This window comes from Mus caroli, unplaced genomic scaffold, assembly GCF_978045245.1.
Source record: "Mus caroli unplaced genomic scaffold, Mus_caroli_1 scaffold_15, whole genome shotgun sequence".
NCBI classification, from domain to species: domain Eukaryota; kingdom Metazoa; phylum Chordata; class Mammalia; order Rodentia; family Muridae; genus Mus; species Mus caroli.
Genome location: NW_028227270.1, coordinates 55955018 through 55975788, shown reverse-complemented (window position 1 = coordinate 55975788; position 20771 = coordinate 55955018). Strand labels below are relative to the sequence as shown.

The 20771-nt window shown below is 46.1% G+C and overlaps 1 protein-coding gene across 3 annotated transcripts in view; it reads right to left on the bottom strand.

Annotated features, from left to right (window-relative positions):
* Nucleotides 1-19012, bottom strand: part of Prxl2c (peroxiredoxin like 2C) — a 36979-nt gene extending 17967 nt beyond the window's left edge. For 2 of the 3 annotated variants that reach the window (XM_085831011.1, XM_021180672.3), the window contains exons 1-5: nt 18780-19012; nt 18554-18622; nt 15425-15478; nt 15151-15256; nt 3783-3914 (exon numbers count right to left, since the gene is read on the bottom strand). In XM_085831011.1, coding sequence (XP_085687137.1) covers nt 3783-3914; nt 15151-15256; nt 15425-15478; nt 18554-18622; nt 18780-18971 — 553 coding nt within the window. In that variant the 5' untranslated portion in view covers nt 18972-19012. The remainder of the gene's footprint in view (nt 1-3782; nt 3915-15150; nt 15257-15424; nt 15479-18553; nt 18623-18779) is intronic. The other variant, XM_029468611.2, reaches the window with a different exon arrangement.
* Between the last annotated feature and the right edge of the window lie 1759 nt (nt 19013-20771).

Sequence of the window (20771 nt, the reverse complement as noted above, 5' to 3'; positions counted from 1 at the left end):
AGAAACAGAGTTAAAAACAAAACAAGTGGGCTGGTGAGATGGCTCAGTGGGTAAGAGCACCGGACTGCTCTTCCAAAGGTCCGGAGTTCAAATCCCAGCAACCACATGGTGGCTCACAACCATCCGTAAGGAGATATGACGCCCTCTTCTGGTGTGTCTGAAGACAGCTACAGTGTACTTACATATAATAAATAAATAAATCTTTAAAAAAACAAAACAAACAAACAAAAAACCAACTACACTTCTTCCAGGTCTGAGGATGCAACCTTTTTATTGAAAAATATGACACTGGAAGATGGGGTGTAGCTCAGTGATAGACGCACCCACACAGTGTGCACAAGGCCCCAGCAAAATACCAGCACCACAGAGAGTGAAAAGATTATGGGTTGATGAGATGTCTCAGGGGGTAAAGGTGTTTGCCACTAAGCCGAGTTTGATCCCTAGGACCCACATCATGGAAAGAGAGAACAGACTCCTGCAAGTTGTTCTCTGACATTCCAATGAACTAAGGCACACTCACCCATATACATACTAAATAAACAAAGACATGCAAAATGATTGATGGCAGTATTCAGGAGGCAAAGGCAGGCAAATCTGTGAGTCTGAGGCCAGTCTGCTTTGCAGAGCCAGTTTCCGGTCAGCTAGGGCTGCAAAGTAAGCACATGTTGCAAAACAAAGCAAAACAAAATCTTTTTCAAAAAGGCAGAGGCAGGTGAATCTCTGTGAGTTCAAGGCCAATCTGGTCTACATACTGATTTCTAGAACAGCCAGGGATACATAGGGAGAAATAAATGAATAAATGAATAAATAAACAAGAAAAGAAGAGAAGAGAAGGGAAGGGAAGGGAAGGGAAGGGAAGGGAAGGGAAGGGAAGGGAAGGGAAGGGAAAAGGGGAAAGGGGAAAGGGGAAAGGGGAAAGGGGAAAGGGGAAAGGGGAAAGGGGAAAGGGGAAAGGGGAAAGGGGAAAGGGGAAAGGGGAAAGGGGAGGAAAAGGGGAGGAAAAGGGGAGGAAAAGGGGGGAAAAGGGGGGGAAAAGGGGGGGAAAGGGGAGGAAAAGGGGGGGAAAAGGGGGGAAAAGGGGGGGAAAAGGGGGGGAAAAGGGGAGGGGGGGAGAAAAGGGAGGGGGGGAGAAAAGGGAGGGGGGGAGAAAAGGGAAGGGGGGAGAAAGGGAAGGGGGGGAAAGGGAAGGGGGGGAAAGGGAAGGGGGGGAAAGGGAAGGGGGGAAAGGGAAGGGGGGAAAGGGAAGGGGGGAAAGGGAAAGGGAAGAAGAAGGGGGAAAGGGAAAGGGAAGAAGAAGGGGGAAAGGGAAAGGGAAGAAGAAGGGGGAAAGGGAAAGGGAAGAAGAAGGGGGAAAGGGAAAGGGAAGAAGAAGGGGGAAAGGGAAAGGTAAGAAGAAGGGGGAAAGGGAAAGGTAAGAAGAAGGGGGAAAGGGAAGAAGAAGGGGGAAAGGGAAGAAGAAGGGGGAAAGGAAGAAGGGGGAAAGGAAGAAGGGGGAAAGGAAGAAGGGGGAAAGGAGAAGGGGGAAAGGAGAAGGGGGAAAGAAGAAGGGGGAAAGAAGGGGGAAAGAAGGGGGAAAAAGGGAAAGAAGGGGGAAAGAAGGGGGAAAAAGGGAAAAAAAGGGAAAAAGGGAAAAGGAAAAAAAGGGGAAAAAAGGGAAAAAAAGGAAAAAAAAAGGGGAAAAGGGAAAAAGGGAAAAAGAGGGAAAAAGGGAAAAAAGGAAAGGGAAAGGGAAAAGGGAAGGGAAAGGAAGGGGGAAGGGAAAGGAAGGGGGAAGGGAAAGGAAGGGGGAAGGGAAAGGAAGGGGGAAGGGGGAAGGGAAAGGAAGGGGGAAGGGAAAGGAAGGGGGAAGGGGGAAGGGAAAGGAAGGGGGAAGGGGGAAGGGAAAGGAAGGGGGAAGGGGGAAGGGGGAAGGGGGAAGGGGGAAGGGGGAAGGGTGAAGGGAAAGGAAGGGGGAAGGGGGAGGGGGAAGGGGGAAGGGGGAAGGGGGAAGGGGAAGAAAGGGGGAAGGGAGGGGAAGGGGGAAGGGAGGGGAAGGGAGAAGGGAGGGGAGGGAAGAAGGGAAGGGGACTTTAAACTGTGTGTAGTGTGTACACACAGCTATGCCCCAGTGGGCTCAATCCCCAGCACCAAAAACAAGCTTCCAAGTAGATGAGCGGCATTTGGGTAAATTATACGACTCATAAAACGGGCTTATTTATTTACTTACTTATTGGTGCTGAGCCCAGGAAGCATGCACCTGCCACTGATAAACAACTTCAGCCCCAAAGGGCTTCTTTTAAATTAAGCTGATCTAAATTTGTGAGAGATGGCTAAGAGCTGTGCCTGCTGTAAAGAACCAAAACCCTCAGTCAGCCCTCTCCTTCCAGCAGTCTGGGACTTAAAGAAGTGTTAATTTAGTAATTCTTGGAAGGTATGTTCACTAGCAGGTATGACTTCAAAGAGGCTGAAGAATGATGAAAAATCTGCCTATGCAGAACTTGAATGTGGTGACAGCCAGCTTACCACTGACCAGGATGGAGCTAGAGACATCTCTGGCTCAGACACACACAGTCAATAAAGTTGTTGATGCCTGTGGTATGTGACAGTTCTCACTTCGGAAAGGGTACACACTGGCAATGGCTTGAACTGTGTGTTTCTCCTGGTTTGGTTAGTAAAAATAAGGATTCTTTTCATTTACAAAAGGGAGTCAGCTTTCCAAGTGTGAGCAGCAAGTGTCCTTTCCTGGGAAGCTATCTAGCTGGCCCCATTGAACGTTTGTAACTTATTTCATATTCTCATCTACACTGTCTGTAGATTTATTTTCTCATTTATTATTATTATTTTTGCTTTTCAGTTTTTGCTGTATCCCTGGCAGGCCTCAAACTCAAGAGATCTACCTGCCTCCCAACTGTGGGGAATTAAAGGCGTGAGCTGCCACCACTGCCTGGCTTTTTTGTCTGTTTGTTTTTCTGTTTGAAGATTTTTGAATGTGGTAACAGAGACACTGGTTATCAACATGCAGAGCTTGTTGGGTGAATCCTCACCCTCATTATGGTTCCTGGACAAATGTACAGGGATCTGCTCTTGTGCACTCCTATTCCTTTGGGCCAGATGGCTCTGTTGAGACTGGCATTGCTATGCACATATGGATCCCCCATCTCCTTCAAGGGAAATTTCTAGATTTCTTTGAGCGCCCAAGGAAAAATATGGGATATTTTGTGAATTTGTATGCCATCAATTTGTGCAGGGACCATGCTAATTTTAGAATATGTGTTGTCAAAGATTTACTTTGTTTTTAATTATGTGTATTTTTATGTGTGGTTGTGTGTGTGAGGGGGGAGGTTTTTACACATGAGTCTGGGTGCCCAAGGAGGCCAGAAGAGGCAGTCAGATCCCCAGGAGCAAAAGTTCCATGTGGTTGTGAGTCACCTGATATAGGTGTGGGAACTAAACGTCGGTCCCCCACAGAAGCAGCCAGTGCATGTAAACAGTGAGCCATCTCTTTGACCCTTGTTGCACTTTTTAAAGACCATAATAGTCATGTATCAGTCAGCAACTCAGAACTTACTTTCTGTGTCTCAAATCCCTGCCGTCCGTCCCTCAGGAGTGATGGGGACTCCTCACCAAACACAAACATCAATACACAGAAGCCTCTGAAGATGAGGATGCTTCTTACCAAAGTGTGCCGTGCCACCTCATTAGCCCAAGACTTCCATTTCCACACTGTTCTAGGATGCAAGACGAGTGGGTGGCTCTGAGACTTGGATAGGGGGACTGGAAAGTAACCTGCCCTTGATGCTCACCTGGACCTAAAATGAGGGTTCCTCCTTGCTGAGCTGGGTCTCCTTGGAAATCAAAAAGTGGGCCAGTGACTGCCCGCCACAGGCTCTGAAGGCTTCCCGAGAGCAGGTTGGACTTTATGTGGGGGCTCTGTCCTGAAAATATTGAAAACTGTCTTTAGGTGTTATCATTTTATATTCCGATAAGATATGACGCCAGTTCTTATATAAAACAGTGTTTAAAAAATTTACATTATGTGTTTATGTCTGTATTTGTGTGTGGTTCTGCATGTTCATGCTGTACCCGCTGGAGCCCAGAGAGAGCACTGAGTCCCCTGGAAGTGGAGTTACAGGCAGTTGTGAGTCTCCCATTGGAAACTGAACTTGGGTCCTTTGCAAGAACACTGTGAATTCTTAATGGTAAAGCCATCATCTCTCCAGCCACGCAAACATTCTCTATTGTGCTCCGTCCTCCTTTCCTTACTCTGCAATGGAAATCACAGCACTGAACTTTCCACTGATCTTTTTTCTCCTTTGCAACACTGGCAAACCTGTCACTGACACTGGCTCAGATGTCCTTTTCTATTGCACAGAAAGGCATTTGGCAACAACATCCTTGCCTTCTACACCAGCTAAATTCCAGTAACACTGGTCGCCGAGCTGGACAACCAGAAACATCTCAAGGACAAACATACTGGAAGGGGGTGATGTCCCTTCTGAGGACACGGTCTTAAAGGAAGAAGTGCAACAGACCTGACTCATCTGCCAGAGAGGACATCGGGGACCCATTTCTCAGATTTGTACCCCTTCTATCTTAACTGCCCATGTATACTTGCTGATTTCTCACCTCATGCTCCCCTCCAGGACATACTCTGCTACACAGGCTGTTAGTGATTTTCACCTTTTCCTCCTCCTGAGCCTATGACTAGGTTGCTCCTTCCAGGTTCACTCACATTAGCCTTGGAGATGCTCTAGCCAGTGAGTAAAGTAGCTGCTTCCTGGCCAGGATCCCCAAATCTCCCTCCAAGTTCTTGGAAAGCTTGGATTGGAAATGACAGAGCCACAGGAGGGCAGGGCACGGGCCTCACAAGTGTTGCTTGATGCCTGTCATTTACTACTGTTTTCACAATGACTGACGACGATTCTGCTCTGTGACTAACATTCCTGCTCCATTTGAGCTGAGAAACCTGGTATCTGCTCGCTTTAGAACTATTTTATCTTTTTTTGTTGTTTGTTTTTTTTGTTTTGTTTTGTTTTTTTTGAGACAGGGTTCCTCTTTGTAGTCCTGGCTGTCCTGGAACTCACTCTGTAGACCAGGCTGGCCTCGAACTCAGAAATCCGCCTGCCTCTGCCTCCCGAGTGCTGGGATTAAAGGCGTGCGCCACCACGCCCAGCAGAACTATTTTATCTCTTATTCTTGCCTTGTTTACATCAGACTTTAAGCCCTAAACTGATGACTGTAGAGAAAAACACTCAGGCTTAAACTTACCTTCCCCTACTGCATCATCCTGACATCCTTCTGGTCAGTTTGACTCCAGCTACCTGTGGGCGCGTTTCTCCACATGCCAACTAAGCAGAGCCTCAGTGGAGACATATTCTCCCAGAAGATAATGTCAGGTCAGGCAAGCGGGAAGCTAAGTCGCATGTTGGGGCCCTACTTAACAAAGACACTATCCACAAGCCTGGGTTGTTTAATTTTTAACAAATATTTATTTACAGTTTATGTAGATGAGTGTTTTGTCTGTGTGTATGTCTACATAGCAGAAGACTGTGGCTGGCTATAAAGTGCGATTCCCATAAGCCCTATTGGGATACAATGAATTTTCTTGAGTGGCTCAACAGAATCCAAGCAGTCTATGATAGTTAATTTTAACTTTCAATTAAACTGAATTGAACTAAATTAAATTGACATGATCTAGAATCATCTGGGAAGGGAGTCTCAGTGAAGAACTGGTCTATATTAAATTGGTCTGTAGACATGTTTGTGGGGAATCACCTTGCTCAGTGTACCCACTGTGGGTGGCGCCATCCTCTGGTTAAGAGATTCTGTATTATTGGTAGAGAAAGGAGGCTGAGCATAAGCATGCATGTGTTAATTCAAGGCCCTGGCTCTTGACTGAGGATGTAACGTGATCATACATTACATACATACATACATACATACATACATACATACAATTCCTGCTGCCTTGAGTTCCCGTAGTGATGGCCTGTGACCCAGAATTGTGAGCCAAGTAAAATTACTCCTTTAAGCTGCATGCCACAGGATGTTTTTTATCACAGCAACAGAAATGAAACCATGACATAATCACTTAACACTTAGCATAAAATATCTAGCTGCTTTAACTTTTTAAAATTAAAAAAATGTTTTTGTGCCTTGTGTTTTTATTTTATTTCATTTTATGTGCATTGATGTTTTGCCTGCTTGTATGTCAGTGTGAGGGTATCTGACGTAGGGATTGCAGACAGTTGTGAGCTACTGTCTTAGTCAGGGGTTCCATTCCTGCATAAGACCAAGGAGCAAGTTGGGGAGGGAAGGGTTTATTCAGCTTACACTTCCACATTGCTGTTCACCACCAAAGGAAGTCAGGACTGGAACTCAAGCAGGTCAGGAAGCAGGAGCTGATGCAGTGGCCATGGAGGGATGTTTCCTACTGGCTTCCTTTGGTGATAAACAGCAATGTAGAAATTGTAAGCTGAATAAACCTTTTCCTCCCCAACCTGCTTCTAGGTCATGATGTTTATGCAAGAATAGAAACCCTAAGTAGAAACCCTGACTAAGACAAACTGGTACCAGCATAGTGGGGCATTCCTGTGACAACCTGACCATATTTTAGGGAGGACTGTTGAAAGACTTTGGAATTCTGAGCTAGAAGAGCCATTAGAATGTTAAGAGCTCTGTGTGATGTTCTGTAAGAGCTTGGAAGATAATGTTGAGACACTGGAGGCCTGGCTTGTGAAATTTCAGAGGGAAGATTAAAGACTCTTATCAGGGCCATGTTTTGATTGTGAAGATTCTGTGGTTTTGGTTAGCTGGGGCTGAAGATTCAGCTGTGATTAAAAAGATACCAGAAATACTAAAACAAACCTTTGTGTTACTGGGACTATTGATGCTGGTTAGCTGGAGCTAAGAAATTAGCAGTGATTAAGAAGAGACCAGGAAAAAAAAATACAGAATACACAAGATACAGTCCACAGATTTCAAAAATTCAAAAGGCTCAACAAGCTGAAGTGCCCAAGTAAGGATGCCTCAGTCCCACTTGGGAGAGAGAAGAAAGCAATGTTAAGTGGGGAGGGAGGAAGGGACTTGGGAGGGAAACTGGATGGGGGAACCTTATCTGGTATTGGGTGAGGGAAAAGGACTGAAGCCCTGAGGGCCTGCAGAAAGAATGTAAACAGGCAACCTCAGGAAATAGAAGGGGGGTGAGGGAACCCCGGCCTCGCGCCCCCCCCCCCCCAGTGCACCAGAGACCTGGGAGGTGAGAAACTCCCAGGACTCACAGGAAAGGGACCTTAGATGACATGCCTGACAGTAGGGAGAGGGAACTTATAGAGCCCACCTCCAGCAGGAAGACAAGAGCATCACGTGAGGGATGGGGTTGCCATTCCACAATCACACCTCTGTTTCTGTCTGAAAGAATCGTTTCTGTTTGAAAGAATTACAGGGATGGAAATGGAGAGGAGCCTGAGGAAAAGAAGGTCCAGTGACAGGCCCAAAGTGGGATCCAGGTCAAAGGGAGGTTCCATGGCCTGACACTATTACTGATGCTATGGAGTGCTCACAAAAAGGGACCTATCATGACTGCCCTTCGAAAGACCCAACAAGCAGCTTAAAGAGTCAGATGTAGATATTTGCACCCAACCAATGGACAGAAGCAGCTGACCCCTGTTGTTGAATTAGGGAAGGCTGAAAGAATTTGAGAAGGGTGATCCTATAGAAGAACCAGGAGTCTTAATTAATCTGGATCCCCTGAGATATTTCAAAAACTGGACCACAAAACAGACAGTATACACCAGCTGATACGAGGCCCCCAACACACATACAGTAGAGGACTTCCAGGTCTATGTTCATTCAGAGATGATGCACCTAACTCTCAAGAGACTGGAGGCCCCAGGGAGTTTAGAGGTCAGATGGGGTGGAGGGTGGGGGCATCCATGTGGAGATGAGGTGTGGGATGTGGAGCAGTTGGAGGGTGGTAGGGGAGGGGTGGAATGGAATACAGAGTGTAAAAAAAGAATTACAAATAAAATTAAATTAAGAAGAAGAAGAAGAGAAGAAGAGGAGAAGAAGAAGAAGAAAAGAAGAAGAAAAGAAGAAGAAGAAGAGAAGAAGAAGAAAGAAGAAGAAGAAAGAAGAAGAAGAAGAAGAAGAAGAAGAAGAAGAAGAAGAAGAAGAAGAAGAAGAAGAAGAAGAAGAAAAGAGAAGAAGAAGAAGAAGAAAAGAAGAAGAAAAGAAACCAGCATCACTGAGGTGAAATCTTCTGGGAAGTGGTTTTTGAGAACACAAAGAAGCTGTGTTCCAGAGATAGCCAAGGTTGTACCTCGTGCTGCAGCAGGACTTAGTAATATGTAAGAGTCACCCAGGTGGTACTGGTTTTGAAGGCATGAAGGGGTCATGAAGAGCAGCTGAGGCTCGGCACTGTGAACGCCATGTGCAGCCTCAGTTACAACAGATGGCTCAGGACTGAAGGGGTCATGCAAAGGAGCTGAGGCTTGGCACCATGAAGAGAGCCTATGAGAGGCTATTGGTGAAGCCTAGTTGCAGTGTTTTGGAGATGCCAGTACCATGAGATGACCATCAAGAACAGCAGCAGCAGTAGAGTACAGGCAGTTGGAAATTAGAAGACAAGGTGTGTGCTACAAAGGGCAGGACTGGAGAGGTGACCCAAGCCCTTGAAGGAGCCCAGAAGGTCATGAGTGGATCACAGACATTGGACGGTTGGAGATTGATTTTTGCTTTTGATTGTGACTATGCCCTGATATTTTTCCCTCTTGAAGGAAGAAAGTATTTTAGTGGAGCCCACAGTTAAAAGACTTTTAATTGTAAAAAGACTTTGGATTTTAAAAGAGATTGGATAATTAAAAGGATTGAAATTTTAATGTGTAAGAATTTGCAAAGACTGTGGGATTTTTAAAGTTATTTAGATCTTGGGGATGAATAAGAAAGAAAAGGATTGAGGCTTAATAGTGATATGTTTGTGTGTCAAGTTGACAAGGGGTCAATTGTATTGGCTTAGTTTTGTGTGTCAACTTGACACAGGCTGAAGTTATCACAGAGAAAGGAGCTTCAATTGGGGAAATGCCTCCATGAGATCCAGCCTTAAGGCATTTTCTCAATTAGTGATCAAAGGGGGGAGGGCCCCTTGTGGGTGGTGCCATCCCTGGGCTGCAACCTTGGGTTCTATAAGAAAGCAAGCTTCGGGTGTGGTGGTGCACGCCTTTAATCCCAGCACTCGGGAGGCACAGGCAGGCGGATTTCTCAGTTCAAGGCCAGCCTGGTCTCCAGAGTGAGTTCCAGGACATCCAGGGCTACATAGAGAAACCCTGTCTCAAAAAAAAAAAAAAAAAAAAAGAAAGAAAGAAAGAAAGAAAGAAAGAAAGAAAGAAAGAAAGAAAGAAAGCTGAGCAAGGCAGAGGAAGCAAGCCAGTAAAGAACATCCCTCCATAGCCTCTGCATCAGCTCCTGCTTCCTGACCTGTTTGAGTTCCAGTCCTGACTTCCTTTGGTGATGAACAGCAATGTGGAAGTGTAAGCTGAATAAACCCTTTCCTCCCCAACTTGCTTCTTGGTCATGATGTTTGTGCAGGAATATAAACCCTGACTAAGACATCTACCATATGGGTGCTGGGACTTGAACCTGGGTCCTCTGGAATAGGAAACAGTATTTCCAGCTGCTGAGCCATATCTCCAGCCCCAAACTTCTAAAATGTTTAATTCTATTTTATTAGTATGGGCATTTTGCCTGCACATACATCTGCGCGCCACGTGCATGCTGTGCTCACAAGGCACCCATCAGGTTCCCAGAACCAGATTATCAACAGTCTAGACACCATGTCCCTTAGAAGAGCAGCCAATGTTTTAATTTTTAAGTGAGTATCCTAAGAATGACTCTCAGAGTCACACTCGCCTCACAAGGAGAAACCTTTAAAAAAATATGAAGCTGGGGAGCTAGCTTAATTCTCAGGACCCCAAGTAGGTCACAACAGTATAAAACTCCAGCTCCAGGGATCCAACTCCCTCTTCCCATCCTCATGGACACTGCACATGGCACATGTGGTTCTGGATTTCCCTTCACTGCTGTGGTTCCAACATGGCACTTAGGGGAGGTAAAACATAGCCTAAGATAGGGGCCCCAGCTCATGTTTCTCTGGGTGAGAAACAGTGGGGGGTGGGGAGCTCTGAGGCTGTGGTTCTCAAATTCCTGGGTACTCAGACACCACTGGGAACCTCTAAGAGTTGAAAACAGGGTGGAGGTGGGGTGGGGGTGTAGGGGGTGGGAAGAGTAGGGAGGGCTCAGATAAGCTGGGGATGGGGGGCAGCTTAGCTCAGGGTGAGTGCCAGGAGTGGGGAGAGGCCTTCTACAGGATACTTAGGCACTCTGTGATGAGAGAGACAGTCCTTGCTTGTCCAAACTCTTTATTCATGGTGGGGAAAGATACTTAAGATTGAGCCGGGCGTGGTGGTGCACTCCTTTAATTCCAGCACTTGGGAGGCAGAGGGAGGTGGATTTCTGAGTTCAAGGCCAGCCTGGTCTACAAAGTGAGTTCCAGGTCAGCCAGGGCTGCACAGAGAAACCCTGTCTCGAAAAAACCAAAATAAATAAATAAGATGCTTAAGATTTACTCAGGGTGAACCAAGATTAAATTTGTGGGAAGAATGCCTGGGAAGGGAAGCTTATTTGCTAAACCCTTGGGGTCCATCTAGGTACCATCTAGTTCTCATGGAGAACCCTGGGTTTCTGTGCTACATGGTCAGCTGTCATGGTCGTCTTAGTAAGGTGCTGTGGTCACCTGCTCCAGGACAGGACTCTAGTCAGGAGCGAGTGAACTCCTGCCGTTCTCAATTAAGAGTTGGGGTTCTGAAGTTTTGCTACTACCTTACCAGTTCTTCTCCCATTGCCCCACAGGCCCATACAGGCAAAATATTCATACATATAAAATAAAAATAAATCTTAAAATTTACTTTATCAAATGTTGCTGGGTGGCCGTGGTGCGTGCTTTTAATCCCAGCACCAGGGAGGCAGAGTACAGGCAAAATGCTCGTACACGTAAAAAACAATAAAAAGGCCATGGCAGTCAGCTTCACAAGCACCTTCCAGCCCCATCTCAGTGAGACGCCCTTGGCTGACAACATCTTTGCCACAATCACTGGCTTCAGCTTGCCCAGGTCTCATTCCTTCTCCACAACACTGTGACTCCTTCACTTAGCTGCCACAAAACACCTGAGGATTCCCCGAGGATAAAGTCAAACTCCAAGTTAAATGTGAACTAGTCCAGCCTATCCAGTGACCCACACCAGTTCCAACAGAGGCAGGTACCTGCCTGTCTTTAAGACAGTGGCATTTCCCAGAGCCTTTGTACATTCCTCTTTGTCTAGAGCACCCCTTTCTTTCCCAGCCTCATCCCACCAGTAACTTTCATGGTGAGCTAGGACTTCATCTCCAAAGTCAATTACCTCTAGACCCTTCTCTCCCACATCCCCCTAACAGGCACTCGTCCCTTCCGCTTCTCTTGCATCACAGTTTGCTAAGCTGCACTGAAATCTCAGGAAGGCAGAGGCTGCCCTTTATCACCGTCCCTCAAGAAGCATCCTACACCATGGGCATCACAGATAAGAACTGTTGAGAATTACTGACTGGAGTGTGAGTTCTGTTGGGATGATCTATACCCATACAAGCTGTATCACATGGTTATGTAGGTGTGGCCATGGGTTGTCAAAGGTGTTGTCCCTTCTGTGGACCATCACCTGCTTTCTATAATTTAAATGTTTGTCACCTTCTCACCTGCCCCCAAAGAGGAAAAAGCAAGCTGCCAAGGGAGAAGTCATGGATGGTCATGTTGCCCTCTAACTAGCCAAAAGCAACACTAAGATATGGACTCTTTGTAGTCCTGCTGCTGTTTGGCTCAGTATGAATGAGTGAGTGGTGGAACCTCTCCCACTATGCTAATAGCTATTGTTAAATAAAGAGCTGGAGGCTGGCTAGAATTGGGCAGAAGGACAGGCAGAAGACCAGGCGGAAAGACAGAGGCAGGAGACAAAAGCATGGTCAGGAACAAATCAGGGAAGAAGAGAGAAAGAGAGAGACATGCATAGCAGGATGCAATGGCAGGGAAGTAGGGGTAGGTTAGAAGCTAGCTGAGAGACTGCCTTGTACTATACAGATGTCTCCCCATCTTTATTATTAAACCTCAAGCGGGCCCCCAGAAAGCTCTGCAATAGAGTTCTCATATCTAGTATTTGGAAAGCAACTTCAGTCTACAAAAGACAGGTTAACCCAGCTGGGCTTAGTGCTGTGAGCACTCAGGAGGCAGATGTGGCAGGACCACAAGTTCAAGGCCAGACTGGAGCTACATACATAGTGAGACCCAACATCAAAATAAATAAAAATATTGCTAATGCTTGTTAAGGTCTACGAAGCACACTGAAGTTATAGCAAGAATAGGGAATGTGGGCAATGCAACGTTGAATAACATAGAACTCTAACTCCTAGTACAGTGGGCGCTGCAAGGGATCATTGAAGCACCGGAAGAGACGCCTCGCTCTCTGCTTCAACTGTTATCGGGAAGCAGGGTTTACTACCAGTGACTGGCACTGAGTCACAAAAGCATGTAAACTCACCATGTTTTTATATTAATCATGGAAGTAAGGTGCCCTGACCAAAGGTTGGCTAGCGTGCCACCTGGTGGCAGACAGCTTGCCTAGCATATACAAGGCCTCTCTGGTCCTCTCAAAATGCCAATTTTCTTACTTCAACTTTGAGGTGAATACTGTAATATCTTCTAGAACCTTTCCCTTAAATATAAAAATGAATACTAGAAGTCTTTGTGGAAATTGTTTTTGTTTTCACAAAAAACAGGACTAAAGAGAACACTTTTCTCCTGGCTGCTCTTGTTTATCCAATGCCCCCCTCCCCGCCCCCACGTTATTTGCTGTGGGTTATAAGGAACTTCCTAAAGAATCGGAGCTTAACAGGAAGACCAGAACCCCCAGAGCTCTCTGGGACTAAACCACCAATCAAAGAAAACATATGGTGGGATTTGTGTCTCTAGCTGCTGCATATGTAGCAGAGGATGGCCTAGTCGGCCATCAGTGGGAGGAGAGGCCCTTGGTCTTGTGACGATCATATGCCCCAGTGTAGGGGAATGCCAGGGCCAGGAAGCGGGAGTGGGTGGGTTGGGGAGCAGGGAGAGGGGGGTTTTCAGAGAGGAAACTAGGAAAGGGGATAGCATTTGAAATGAAATAAAGAAAAAAACAAAACAAAACAACAACAACCCGGGAAGACCAGAATGCCAGGCAGGAGAAACTCACAAACTGTGGAAGCCTGGCTCCTGAGGCATAAAGGAGAACAGGACTTAAGTGGGAACAGGGCTACTGACCATTAGTGTCACACTCTGACAAAGAATCTGGCTACACTATGCCCACCTCCTGGAAAAAAGAAAAAAGGAAAAAAAAAAGCAAGGTTGAACTCAAAGGTAATGGACTAGGTTGTCTGGCAGAAGCCGTCTCACAACAGGTAACGTTTGTACAGGCTGTGCATGGTTACAGTTCACTATTCCCCATCAGCCATGCAGTCAGAGAGGGAGGGCAGAGACATGACATAGCAAGAAAGAGGATGTGAGCAAATTCTACAGACAAGTCCTGTGCAGAGAAGGACGATGTGATTGTTAAGGAGGTGAGGTGCTTGGAGGACAGGACCCCAAGACTGGAGGCTTGGGCTTAAGGAAATATAAGTCCACCTGAAGAAGAGCCCACGCCAACAGTACTACTGAGGGGTTCTCTGCCCTAAAAGAACTACTTAGGGACCCGGTTCAACCACTGAGGCTCCGGTCATCATCACTACTGTAGAAGGGAGTCAGCCTGCAATGTGAACTGGCAGAACTGGGCAGCACTGACTGTGGCGGTTGTAAATATGAGAAATGCAGAAGTTATGGGGCCATGACAGCTTGCACCAATGTCCCACAGAGCTGCTGGGGCCAGGCAATGTGTAGCAGTGTCACATTCCTGCAAGTGGCTTGAGAGGCCATCACATAGAGCTGTGAAGGTAAAGCTTACGATGTTGCAATGGGGATTCCAGGATACTACAGACGCCAGGACCGTGGGACATCTGCTAAAGAAAGCCTCCCACATGGAGTGGAACCAGCTCAGCAGAAGGGCAACACGTGCTGCAGACAGCAGAAATGGATGGGTGGGGCTGTCTAGGCTTATTGGAGCACAGGATTCCACCAAGAGTTCCAGGTGAGGGACATGGAGTTTGGCTTTTGGTATTAGTCCTGCTGTAATTTGGTCTTTCCTTGCTGTCCTGGTTAGTTTTTATCAACCTGACACAAAAAATATCTGAGATGAAGGAATCTTGACTGAGAAAATCCCTTCAGTAAGACTGGGCTGTAGGCAAGTCTGTAGGGCATTTTCTTAATAGATGATTGGTGTGGGAAAGTCCATCTCATTGTGGGTGGGACTAATTCTGGGTGAGTGTTCCTAGGCTGTGCAAAAAAGCAGGTTGACCAAGCTATGGGGACAAGCCAGTCAGCAGTGTTCCTCTATGGCTCTTGTTTCACTTCCTGCCTCCAGGTCCTTGCCTTGAGTTCATGCCCCGACTTGCTTCATTGACGGACTGAGATGTGTAAGTATAAGACGAAATAAACCCCTTCCTCACCAAGTCATGTTTGCTGATGGTGTTTTATCACCACAAAAGAAACCCTAAGACACCCATTATCATTCCTTTATTCTCAAATGAAAGTGTTTACTCTACACCACTGTACATTGAAAATGTGTAAAATTTTAAAAATAATTTATTTTATAGGGAGCTCACAGTTCGAAGCCTGAATCTCAGAAAAGCCTTTGGGTTATTTATTATTATCTAAAAAAATCATATAGAGGTGTGTATGTGTATATGTGTTCATGTGTACAGGAGCCCTTGGACACCAGGAGAGGGTGTCAGATCCCTCAGAACTGGAGTTACAGGTTGTTGTAAGCCAATGTGTGGGTATTGGGACCTGAACCTAGGTCCTCTGAAATAGCAGCATGTGCCCTTGACCATTAAGCCAACTCACCAGCCCCTTGGATAACTATCTTTTCAAAAAGACTATTGAACACAGCCTTGCCATGTACAAATCCTAGTATGAGAAGCCACGTGTATCTGAGAGAATCATATCACAAGTGAAACATGTCTTACCAGAGGAGGAAATGTCTTCACCTCTTTTCATTCCCAATCTTTTGTAAATTTCTCTCTCAGGATCAACATAGATTTCATGAGAATATCCAGTCAGTTTGCAGAAAGGCTAAAAGAAAGAGAACAAAATAATTGGAATTTCTCATGAGAACAAATGAGAGACAAGTAAGGACAATGTAGCTTTCTGCCAAGGAGCCTACACTCAGGGCTCAACAAATGTAATTTTGTATCTGAAACCTATTTAAAACGGTGGCCCCTCAGTGTGCTAGATAGTTACCTCAATATGATGGTATGATGACTGTCCAATCACTATGAGGGTGACATCTGCTTCCTTTGGGAGGAAGAAGGACAAGTACATATTATTAGAAACTATGTGTATTCCAGAACTTTCCCTAAAGCAATTCTTTCATTTTGTTCTAATGCCACCTATAGGCTTCGAGGAGCATAGAGAACAAAATTGCCTGAGTAGAAAGAAATGCATACTCCGACATTTGAGTAATTCAGATGATTGTTTCTCTGTGTAAGAATTTCAAGGCCTAAGAGTCAAACATAAAACTATTAGAAGGGAAAGCAGAGGGAAGCTCAGTAGCACTTGTCTAGCAGTGGTTTGGCTCCGTGAGTAAAGGTGCTGTTGTGCTTGATGACCTGAGCTCCATCACATGGTGGGGAGAACTGACTCCTGCAAGCTGCCTGACCTCCACACACGCACATATAGGTCAATGAAACACAGTAGCGAAAGTTAGCACACCAAGAAGGTTGTGTATTCCTTATAGCAAAGGAAACGACAGAGAAAAGGCACAACCCACTGACTGGACTAAGAAAACCTACGCAAAGTAGGCACTTGTCAAGAGACCAATGAAGTCTATGTTACAAATTCAAATACAGCAAGAAGAAAATCCAGTTTTTAAAAAATGGACCAAAAATGGGATAGGGATCAGGACCTGTCTAGTACTCTCGGGTTCTGGATCTGACCTCTAACAACGAAGAACTAAGCCAGAAGCCGTATGAAATCATTCTCGGGCTGGGGAGCTGGTTCGGGGGTAAAGTGCTTGATGAGGATCTGAGTTCTGTCCCCAGAATCCATGCAAAAAGGCTAGTGCAGCTGCATGTGTGTGCAAAACCCCAGCAAGACAGAGGTGGAAGCAGGATCCTGTTGTCCCCCGTTCAGTCAGCCCATTCATATCAGCAAGCTCCAGACCAGCGAGAGATGTTACATAAAAACCACGAATTGACCCTGAGGAACAACACTTGTGGTTTACCCTCTGGCCTTCATGCACATGCATGTGCAAACTTGTACACTCCCGACACAAACTGTTGAGCATCGCTTATCATTAGAGACATGAAAACAGAAATGAGATATTCCTTCACCTTAGGAGAGATGCTACTAATCAAAAAGAAGTAAGTATCTGTGAGGACATGGAACAAAGAGGATCTTTACACGGTGCTGGTAAGAATGAACTGGAATGAACTGGAACGAAAAGGGCAGTACAAGGGTCCTTTCAAAACTTAAAGAGGACTGCCACGTGATTCAGAACTGCTACTGTTGGTGACACAGCCAAAAGAATTAAAATGAGCGCGCCAAAGAAACCCCCACACTTCCATGCTCACCGTAGCACCGTCAACACCAGCTGAGGCGAGGAAGCAACCCGGGTGTCCATCAGTGGACAAATGCATAAAGGAAAGTGTGGTACCCCAAGAAGTAGCATCCACCATAAAAAAGAAATTGGTTCTGGTTTTTCCGAAACAGGGTTTCTCTGTGTAAGAGAGCCCTGGCGGTTCTAGATTTGATTTGTAGGTTAGGCTGCTCTTCATCTGGCAGAGCTACTCCTGTCTCTCTCTGCTTCCTGAGTGCTGGCATTAAAGGCATGGGCCAGCAAGCCTGGCTGAGGGGTTTGTTTGTTTTTGTTATCTGTAAAACATGGAGGCCATTCTGCTGAGTGAAATAAGCCAGGAACAGAAAGACAACCACACAGAATACATACAGAGTCAAACATTATAACTCATGGAAGTAGAGAACAAAACAGTGGCTACCACGGGCTGGGAGAAAGGGGGTGGAACACACTGAAACGTGCTCAAAGGGTACAATTTCAGGGAGACATGAGCAAGAGGGATCCTTTTAGAAATGTGCTGTCCAGCACAGTGACACAGTTACTAGTAATGTGCTACTCCAAAATCACCAAAACCCATCTACTTTAAATGTTCTTTGTGGGGGGCTGGAGAGATGGCTCAATGGTTAAGAACACTGACTGCTATTCCAGAGGTCCTGAGTTCAGTTCCCAGCAACCACATAGTGGCTCACAACCATCTGTAATGAGATAGGATGCCCTCTTCTGGTGTGTCTGAAGACAGCGACAGTGTACTCATATAAATAAAATAATCTTTATATGTTCTTTGTAAGCACACACACATCATGTTTATTGCTGCATTAGTCACAATACAGAACCAGTGTGGGTATCTGCCAGCAGATGCATGTACAAAAAAAAAACCAAAACCAACAACCCGACAACAACAACCCCCCCTCACATACACACACACACACACACACACACTCGGAAATGTAATCAGCCATGAAGAATGAGGTAATGTTTATGAACTGCAGGAAATGAGTGGAAATGGACATTATGCCAAGTCAAACAAGCCACAGAGAGACAAATATAGTATTGTTTTCTCTCACATGCAGAACTAGGCTTAAATTTATATGCACATATTTGTGTAGAGTATGCAAGTAGAAAGGGTGTTGTGAGGATGAGGTCTAGGTGCATGAGGGAGTGAGAGGGTAAAGGAATATTAAGAAAACAAAGACGACCATTGTGGCTCAGGAGGAGGGAAGCAGCAAGAAGGGGTGACCACATATAAGAACAGAATAGGCATGTATGAAAATATCACAATGAGACCCATTTCTCTTTATGCTGAGTAACTCATGCCAACAATATTAAGAATGTTTACAACGCAAAGATGCTTCAGTGTATTATAAATAAAAGGAATAGAAGGGCAGGCAGAAGTTTTTAATTTTTTCCTCACTCATCCTGTAAATGTGTGCTAAAAATAGATCTTAGTTTTACAAATGCCCAGTGTCTTCAGTTACAAAGCTCATCTGGCGACTGAAGAAAAACGCAAAGCTGCACTTTTAATATACGTTACATTTTTTCTATAATGGATAACTATTTCGGTTGTAAACACAGTTGCTGCCTGTGTTTTGATTTTTTGCGTTCTTACGCAACATTTTGACACAGGCATTTTTACCAGGTAAAATTATGGTAGTCCGATCCCAAGAGGGCGCAAAAGAGCGCATTAGGACAGAAATAGACCCCCGTGGGTCTCAGTAGCCCCAGAGGATGAAGGAGGGGCCACCCACCCACAGCTCACCCCACTGCATCGGCCGCTGTTGCTCACTCGGGAAACTTACTCGGAGGACGCTCTTGGGGATTTTGGCCAGATCTTCGACATATTCTTTACAGACGTAACACAAGAAATGCTGAAAGGCAACCATGCAGAAGAGCACGTCAACAAGGTAGCAGCCAGGTTCCAGAAGGTCCAGGCGCTCGGTTCCAGGCGAGGTGCAGCACCCACCGCGGCCCAGGAGCTGGGCGGCCAACGAGAGGCACTTCCCTTCCCGCCCTACCCGAGCTCACCCTCACAAACACCACTACGGCTCGCCGCTCTTGGAACAGCGCTCCGAACGTCACCCGTCTTCCAGACGCGTCCAGCACGGGCAGCTCCGCTACGGCGGCCGCTAGCGGCTGCCCGCGCTCTGTGACCGAGCCGGCCGGGCTCGGGACCCGGCCTGCGCAGCCGCTGACCTGCCGCGTCACCGGCGCGGCCATCGCGGAGGAGGGCGACCGCTCAGGTCAACCACCGACCGTGGGGGCGGGGCTAAGAGGGCGGGGCGGGGCTGATGCTGGAAAGGCGGGGTCACGAGGGTGAGGAGGGGACTGGAGGCGGGGCCACGCTGGGTCGATCCTTCGGAGGCGTGGCCACAAGGGACGCTACGGAGCTACAGAAGGAAAACACTCCAAACCGTTCTTCCAGTTTGAGTACCCAGGGAGGGGACAGTGCTATGGGAGGTGCGACTGAGCCACTCTCTCTTTCTACTGCCTACAACACTTTCCAATAAAAATCATATTCTTTACAGTCGTAACACAAGAAATGGTGCAGAAGGGCTGTAAAGATAGATCAGGGGTTAACAGCCCTGGCTTATCTGGTAGAGAACCAGGGGGTTCAGTTTCCAGCATCCACATAGCAGCTCACAACTCTAGTCTCAGGGTATCTGATACTCTGGCACCCACAGTAGTCACTGTTCAGAGTGCCTACTGCTCTGAAAGAGGACCCAAGTCAGATTCTCAGTCCCCACATCAGATGTTTATAACTGCCTGTAACTCTGACACTTTCTTGGGGATTCTGCAGGCATCTGCACTCACACAGAAGGAGTGACAGAGGAATGGAGAGAGTGAGACAGAGGGAGAGTGGGTGGGGAGGAAGAAATTAAAAATAACAGTTCAGTAAAATATTTTAGATTGATAGCTGAGGCTGTGGTGGTGCACGCTTTAATTCCAGCACTTGGGAGGCAGAAGCAGGCAGATCGCTGAATTCGAAGCCAGCCTGGTCTACAAGTGAGTTCTAGGACAGCCAGGACTACACAGAGAAACCCTGTCTCAAAAAAAAAAAAAACAAAAATAACAAATAAGACTTAAATTACATTTTATTTATTGTGTGTGTGTGTTGTCTCTGTGTGGGTATATACAAGTTCCTCTTGTGTGTGGAAGTCGAAGGACTTTTGGAAGTTGGCTCTCTGCTTCCATCGTGTGGATCCCAAATATTGAACTCATGGCAAGTGCATTTATCTACTGTGCCATCTCTCAGGCCCAGCACCTGGTATTTGTAATCACCGCCTTACATTTCCTTCCCTTACATTCTGTATTCCCTTTTCCCACAGAAGCCACTTCAGCTGGTTGTGGGTCTTCACCCGATACAGTGACCAAACTCATTCCCATTGTCTTTAAACATTCTATGGGACAGCCTGTTTTCCAGACACTTCCTTAGTCCCCTGTTTTCCTCAGTAATCAGGACCAGTCAAGGTAGGCAGAGCAGTTAGTCCCTTCTATGTCTGTTTTTTTTTTCAAAGGAGACCACAGAAACAAATAAAGCACGCACAAAGAGTGCATACAAGAAAGAATTCCTAACACAGTTAAGGCTTCTATCCTGTAGGTGGGTTCTATTTGATTCAACCTTTGATCTCGGTAACAAATTTTGCATTTTTACTTCAGTCAGTTCTGTATTCCTCTGTCTAAGAATTTGTATTGCACTTACTGTATGTGCGCATGTGGGCACATGGTGACACTACATGTGTAGAGATCAGAGGACAACTTGTGGGAGTCAGTTCTGTCCTTCCATCACGTGGGGCACAAGAGATTGCATCCAGGTTGTCAGGCTTGGCAGTAGGTAAGCAGAGCTATGTCCTGACCCAGTTTCTTTCTAATAAACAAAGCACTTTAACTGTAGAATGTAGGGATAATCTCATGTACTGTGTGGAAGTATCACCTGTCAATAAAAAGCTGAGGCATGATTAGAAGATGGGACATCTGGCAGAGAGAGAGGAACTCTGGGAAAGAGTTAGGTGTAGGAGA